The sequence below is a fragment of the Salvia splendens genome, chromosome 10, assembly GCF_004379255.2.
Source record: "Salvia splendens isolate huo1 chromosome 10, SspV2, whole genome shotgun sequence".
Lineage (NCBI taxonomy): Eukaryota > Viridiplantae > Streptophyta > Magnoliopsida > Lamiales > Lamiaceae > Salvia > Salvia splendens.
In genome coordinates this window covers 9,658,707-9,666,093 of record NC_056041.1, presented here as the reverse complement: position 1 = coordinate 9,666,093, position 7,387 = coordinate 9,658,707, and the positions used below count along the sequence as shown (strand labels likewise).

At 39.9% G+C, this 7,387-nt stretch overlaps 1 protein-coding gene and 1 pseudogene across 2 annotated transcripts; both read left to right on the top strand.

Moving 5' to 3' along the window:
* Positions 1-1,644: 1,644 nt before the first annotated feature.
* LOC121751509 lies at positions 1,645-4,365 on the top strand (annotated as a pseudogene).
* A 273-nt stretch (positions 4,366-4,638) lies between these two features.
* Positions 4,639-7,133, top strand: LOC121750510 (tubby-like protein 8). Of its 2 annotated transcripts, none has more exons than XM_042145059.1 (9): positions 4,639-5,125; positions 5,208-5,322; positions 5,518-5,694; positions 5,781-5,833; positions 5,943-6,039; positions 6,207-6,296; positions 6,399-6,491; positions 6,600-6,667; positions 6,773-7,133. In XM_042145059.1, the coding sequence occupies exons 1-9, from the start codon at positions 4,719-4,721 to the stop codon at positions 6,846-6,848; spliced, it is 1,176 nt and encodes a 391-aa protein (XP_042000993.1). In that variant the 5' UTR covers positions 4,639-4,718; the 3' UTR covers positions 6,849-7,133. The 2 variants fall into 2 exon arrangements, with proteins under 2 accessions (XP_042000993.1, XP_042000991.1); XM_042145057.1 differs by having other exon boundaries at positions 4,645-5,125; positions 6,568-6,667.
* Positions 7,134-7,387: the final 254 nt, after the last annotated feature.

Below are 7,387 nucleotides of genomic sequence, written 5' to 3'. Positions count from 1 at the left end.
CACCTCAAACTTAGCTGTAGACATTTCTCAAACAGACGGTGGGCAATCGCCAAGATCAGCTCAAGTACCGGAATTCTTGGACCCTAACTATCCCAGAAAGCAATCAAGAACTCCTTTGGGAAATTCCCACAGACGGCGCCACCTGTTGGGTTGCGATGCCGCTGATCTCACACACGTAATCGAGAAAATAAAGCACGCAAACGATATAACGTGGTTCGGTGATAAACCACCTACGTCCACGGAGAAGATGACCGGAATCTTATTGATGAACTCTTTACAATTACAATGAACTCACACTCACACTCTACCGCTCACAACCGCTCGCTATCTTGAGAATTAATCTCTCTGGGTGTGTGTGTATATGGTGTAATTCTGCTACTTCACTACTGAGCTCTATCGAGCTATTTATACAAGATGCAATCAAGAAATAAAATCCAACTAACTCTATTTCCCAAAGTTAGTTATAACCGCTACTCGGCTCAAAACCGAACTCCCTTCTCGGCTCAAAACCGAACTCCCTTCTCGGCTCAAAAACCGAACTCCCTTTCTCGGCTAGCTCAAAGCCGAGCTTCATTTCTTGATCTCTTCTTTGAGCTGCAGAGGCTCCACCACTCGATCAAATCAGTAGTTTGCATGGACACACTTTCACAGTTATGTTGTTTGGGGTTGTTTCGATATTTTGGCAAACTTGTTTATTTGAGCTAGCTCTTTGCTTCTCTAAGAACTGTTTAGAATTTTAAGAATAATGTGTTTGATAAGAAGAAAATAGGAAGCAGTCCTCTCATATTTACGTGAAGTAGTTATTTACTCAACTGCAGTTGGACAACACATAAGCTAGAATACTAACTAGAAGCAAATATTGACCTCGGCCTCTGGCTCAATGAAAAATTTCATAAAGAACCTTTTGCTTTGCTGATGTTTGATTTTCTGAACATCTAGTAGAGGCAATGGTTGGAGGTTTGAACAGAGACTCCTCGATTGTTAAGGTGATTGTGAAGCAGAGTTGTATTTTTGAGATTTTTAGTTGTACTACTAGACTAACTTAAAGTGATATATGAACTCTTGGGCAGGTGGTTAGCCTGTACCATCTAAAACCTGGTTAGGAAATTTGAAGAGGCTACTTTCTACTTCTAGAAGAAAGAGTCTAGTATAGTAGTACTCCCTTGCAGTTTAGATTGGTTTTTATGTCAACCTCCTTCGGGGATGAAGTTATAGCCATTAAAAGGTTCAATTTCTGAGAAGCCCATGGGTTCATTGGTGTTGTTGAAGCTATAAGGTGTGGGTGGTATACACCACAGATGTAAAGAGGTCCAGATGTTAATATGTTAGCAGTGTAGTATGCAATTGATTGCTACTAAGACAGATGGTGTTTGGTGCTTCGAGTAGGCCAAAATTTGATGATTTTAACTTTTATTGGATTTGTCTCCTTCAATAAAAAAATAACATCAACTCTTGACATTCTTTGGCACTTTGAGCTCAATGTTTATTTGAAATTGGTTGATCAAGCTTTTCTGAAAATATGTGTTTCTGTTCATTTATGGTTGGCTTCACCACTTTTGAGTCTTTGACTGACTGTATCTGGCAATGTTTCATCTCTCATGGTATTCTATCTAAAGAACTCATTTGTAATGACAGGCAGTCATCATGACAAGCATTAAGGATTGGGTTTTCTCTCAGGTGATATCAAAGTCAGTAGGTGCCATCAGACCACTGTCAGCATCTGAAAGTTTTTTGTCCCAGGACTCTCAGAATGAATTGTCACAGGACTCTCAGGATGAAGATCTTGGTAGTCGAGGTATTGCATGCTGTTTCGTTATATAATCTCCACTTTGTTGTGTGTATCACATGTGATAGATAGTAACTACACATTACTTGTGAATTTCCTTTTGCTTTTCGTTAGGAACTTTTTATTTTTAGTTATACAATATTTCTTCTGTAATCAAATCAAAAGGATGCACTTTTCTCCTTCATGTATTATTCTTCAACTAGGCTAATGTTGACCTTCAATAAGGAATTCTGGTGATCAGATGCTAAAATATAATCATTTTGTATAATTTTTTTATATATGATTGTACTAGCTTATAGAGATGTTGTCTAACAGCAGCTGGTTACTATTTCATGCATCAGGTTTTACTCAAACCAATACCAATTTCATTTCACGTCAGGTTTCAACTGAATCACTTCAGTCATCTAGTGATATTCAGATGAAACAGAATAATTTGCCATGGCAAATGGAAAGTTCATCTGGATCTAATCTGAGCAGCAATGGGGAGAAGAAAAGTTTAGACCCGTTTGCTAAAGTTGAAGATCTGAGAATTAAATTTTTACGTCTTGTTCGACGGCTTGGCCCATCGGTAGATAATCTCACAGTGGCAAAAGTTTTATATCGAGAAATAGAGCTCGAATGATAGCTGCAGAGCATGAAGAAATAGGTCTACCAGAACTGGACTTCTCTCTTAAGATACTTGTTTTGGGTAAAACTGGTGTTGGTAAGAGTTCCACTATAAATTCCATCCTCGGTGAATCAAAGGTAGCAACGGATGCATTTCGGCCTGCAACTGATCAAGTTCGTGAGATTGTAGGAAATGTAAATGGCGTGAAGATATCTTTTATTGACACTCCTGGTCTCTTGCATTCTTCAACAAATTCTGACACTAAAAATCGGAAAATTCTCCACTCTGTGAAGCGGTTTATTCGTAGATCACGCCCAGATGTAATCTTGTATTTTGAACGCCTCGATGTGATTCACATGGGTGATAGTGATTTTCCGCTACTGAAGCTCATCACAGAAATTCTCGGTCCTGCGATTTGGTTCAGCACCCAAATTGTCATGACTCATTCCTCTGCAGCACTCCTAGAAGGTCAAAATGGGTTTCCTGTAAGCTATGATTCATACGTCAGTAACTGCAAACAAGTGATACAACACCACATTCATAGGGCGACATTGGATACGAAGCTTGAAAATCCTGTAATTTTGGTGGAGAATCATCCTTACTGCAAAGTGGATAACACTGGGAAAAAGGTTCTTCCTAATGGACAGGCATGGATGTCCCAGTTCATGTTATTGTGCATATGCACCAAAATACTTGGTGATGTTAATGCTCTTTTGCAATTTGAAGACAACATACAGTTGGGACCTTCTGGTAATAACCGATTGCCTTCTTTACCTCATCTGCTCTCGTCTTTACTTAAACATCGTCTCAAGAGCTTCGATGGAGCAGTTTGCATAATTGATGAACTCTCTCTCTCTGACATGGAGGATGAATATGAGTATGATCAGTTGCCTCCTATCCGTATTCTAACCGGAGTTCAGTTCCAGAAGTTAACCCCTTCTCAGAAAAAAGATTATCTTGATGAGTTAGATTACAGGGAGACCCTTTACATGAAGAAACAGCTGAAAGAAGAATGCATCAGAAGACAGCAGAAAGATGATGTTGTGACGTCTGATGACAATCCCGACGAACAGCAAGGAACTCCTGAGGCATTCGAGCTCCCAGAAATGGCTATTCCACCGAGTTTTGATTCAGATTCCCCCGTGCATAGATTCCGCTGTGTTTTCACAAGGGACCAGTTGCTGGCAAGGCCGGTTCTGGACCCTCATGGATGGGACCATGATGTAGGCTTTGATGGAATCAACCTCGAGATAGCTTCTAAACTGAATAAGAATGTGATTACCTGCGTTGCAGGACAGATGAGCAAGGACAAACAAGACTTCAACGTGTAATGTGAATCAACAATGGCTTTCTTAGACCCTAGAGGGCCCATCTATGCCATAGGCCTCGATGTCCAGTCCGCCAGCAAGGATTTGATCTATACACTTCGAAGCAACGCAAAGCTAAAGAGCTCCAACTGCAACATTGCTGAGTGTGGTGTCTCTGTGATGTCTTTTGGAGATAAGTATTACTACGTCGCCAAGATTGAAGACAACATCTTCACCAAAAAGAGGCTGAACTTGAAGATGAACGTTGGCGTGATGGCAAGTGCTGGGCAAGTGGCTTATGGTGGAACCATTGAGGCCACTTTGAGGGGGAAGGACTATCCCGTGAGAGACGAGAAAGTGAATCTATCCTTGTCGATTCTCTCTTGCGGGAAAGAGACCGTGCTGGGTGGAAACGTGCAGTCGGACTTCAGAGTGAGCTATGGCACAAGAATGTCGGTGAATGCCAATATGAATAGCCGGAAAATGGGGCAGTAAGTGTGAAGGTAAACAGCTCAGAGCATATGAAAATAGCTTTGATTGCTCTTATCTCGGTGCTAAGAAGTCTGATGAAGAAAAAATCATATTACAATGGTGGTTATAAAGAACCTCGAGAAATAGGGTAGTACTCCATTTTTGGTCCAAGGTTGAATAGGAGATAGTTGAGGGTAATGATCTTCGTCTACGAAAAATAGTTTTATTTTTTTTTTCATTTTGAGTCTTACAAAAAAAATAATCGCATCTTGGAAGTGAGTGAGTTTCATTTTTCTTTGGCAATATTGTAACCATAAATTTATGAAGAAACAACAAATAAGTAAAGCATGCACGTTGCACACCAACCGAATTCTCCTTAAAATTGCCTCTGGTCATCACGCGAAACACACGCTAAAACACACTTTCCAAATTCAAAATTTCAAATTCAAATAGCCGTTGTTGCCTCATTATTAGTATTAGCATCAAGCACAAGAGACAAAAAACACCCAACCATCACTTCCACAAACACGCATCTCTCTCCAAATCCATGGCCGGTTGCATGAAAACCTCCATCTCTCTCCAGTCCTCCTACACTTCTCTCTACCGCAACCCCCTCATCGACCAGAAACACCCCAACGTAGCCGCCAACGACGACAAAGAGAACTCTTCACCCAACATCAACGATGGCCGGAAACACGCCGCTGATGAGAAAGAGAAAGAGAGAGAGAAAGTTCCCGTCTTGAAAGAATTCCCGACTCCCAAATCCCAGATGAGAGAGAATTTGCTGAAGCCCTCTTCCCTTCAGCTATGCATCAAGAAGCACGAGCCCGAATCGAACGTCGGGCTCAGGGTTTGGGAACCGATTGATTCAGGGAGATCGAACACCGCCAATGTGTGGGACTACTCTGACTCAGAATCTGCGCCTGTGTCGTCGTGGTCGACTTTGCCTAACAGGTTGGTTGTGGCTTTAATGAATCAATTAATAGGACTCTGGTTTGATTTCAATTTCAAATTTGAGCGGTTTGTATCTTTGCAGAGCTTTGTTGTGTAGGCCTTTGCCGGTTGATGTTGGGAGGTGTACTTGCATTATAGTGAAGGAATCATCTCCCGTTGGATTTGATGGTGGAACTTTATACACTCTATACACCAATGTAAGAAGGCATTTATTTTTTATTGCACGATATCCTGTTGTAGAGATAATCAGAAAGATAAGATTTTTAGCTCAGAGTATTGTTTTGTCCTGAATTCACTATGAAGAATGTCAATTAGAGGCAAAATAAGATCAATTCACAGTTAAGATGGTTCTTGGTTTGAGTGACTATTTTTGTTTCTGATGCTCTCCTCAGGAAGGAAAGGGGAGGCAGAACCGCAAACTTGCAGTGGCGCATCACCGGAGGCGAAGAGGGAGGTCGGAATTCATTGTTGCTCAAAATGCAAGAGGCATTGTGGGGCGATCAGAAGATAGCTTGATTGGGGTAGTCACTTCTAACATCCTCAGATCCAAGTACAATATATGGGATCAGGTCAGTGGAATTGATGAGCTTTACTAAGATTCCGAATTCGACTACTTTGGTCAGAAACTGAGATTGTTTGATGATTTGTGTTGTAGGGGCACTACTCCAACTCCTCAACCAAAACCCCCAAATTGTTGGCTGCTGTCAAGTAAGTCATTGATTCTTATTTTGAGTTTCTTCATGTTAATCTGTTTTTTTTTTAATAATTTCTGTGTAATGTAATTTGAGGTCATATAGCTGACATTATTGATTTACAGGTTTATGGCCACTGTATCAACATGGAGTGGCAATTATAGAAACATGAAAGCATGGATACCAAAACATCAGTCTATGCAGCTAAAGAATACAAATCAGGTAGTGCTTACTTATGGGGCTGTGCTCTCTGGCTTTAAATTTTTATTGATAAGAATTCTTTATCACATTGTAGTGTTTCCCATCTTGTTTCATGGCATGTTCTTACACGATGCTCTCGGAGAATCGCCTTGTTGGCACTATCTAATCGAGAAATCATATCCTCATAGATACAGCATATCAATGGATTGCCCACAGAATGGGAGGCAAGCATAGATAGAGTTCATCACCTATTCTCTAAGGTCCCTGTGTACAATAAGGTATCATTTTGATGGAAATGTACTTGTATGTGAACTTATTCAGTTCATCAATTACTGTTTTTCTTTCTTTATAAAGTCTTCTTCTTTGCGTATGATGCTTAGTTCACGAAACAGTACGAGTTAGACTTCAGAGACAGAGGAAGGGCAGGACTCAAAATCCAGAGCTCTGTTAAGAACTTCCAACTAACTATGGAGGTGAGAGTTCAATTCAACTTCAAGATTTCAGCATTCTTCCCTTTTCCTGATCTTGTTTCAGCTATTAAAAATCCAGTACGAGTTATTGTGTTTTTGTTGGGAGTATAGAAACAAGGAAAGCAAACTATCCTTCAGCTTGGAAGGCTGGGGAAATCTAAATATGTGATGGACTACAGGTAGTTACTTCATTGAATTGTTGATCATAACCCCAAACTCTCATATCATATAAAGATGCCTACTTGGATTGAGCAGTAAGAAAGTGGTGCCTATTTGTAATGCAGATATCCTTTGACTGGTTATCAAGCCTTCTGCATGTGCTTGGTGTCCATGGATTCCAAACTCTGCTGCACTGTATAACCGCAACTAACCGATCTTCAAAGCTGTTCTTCCTCAGAACACAAGATTATCCGGATTTTGGCCATTGAGCTCCATTTTCAACTAGGTGATGAATATGGTCATTTTGATGCGAGTTTCGGCTGTAAGTTCTGGATGAAATGTGTAACTCTTTAAATGTAATTTGTAGTGTAGCTTTTAAAATATTTTAGCTAGAGATTCTGTTTGTTTAAACTAAGACAATCTTAGACATTGGAAAATTATCAGTTTTGGGCATTCGGATATGAATATGATGCACAAATTCTAAAATTGTGATGTACTACTAGAATGCATTTTTTTCAGCACATTTAGAATTGAAGAAAGAAGAATATATTGGAATATTCAGTTCCTTCACTGATAATGAAATATCAACAACATTCAAACAATAAGTTGAACTCGTAAATTTATCTACAATAGACTGTACTTAGACTAGATGCATATGAACTTGGGTCATTTGCCTCTAACTATAGGAACTTCTACATTTTCTGGTATTTTTTGGATCTTTTGTTTTTGAATCTAAATTT

Excerpts from the sequence above, each read along its gene's own strand:
- LOC121750510 (XM_042145059.1), top strand. The coding sequence starts at position 4,719 with ATGGCCGGTTGCATGAAAACCTCCATCTCTCTCCAGTCCTCCTACACT. Across the intron at positions 6,040-6,206 it reads AGCTAAAGAATACAAATCAG|ATACAGCATATCAATGGATT; the intron begins GTAGTGCTTACT and ends ATATCCTCATAG. Across the intron at positions 6,492-6,599 it reads ACTTCCAACTAACTATGGAG|AAACAAGGAAAGCAAACTAT; the intron begins GTGAGAGTTCAA and ends TTGGGAGTATAG.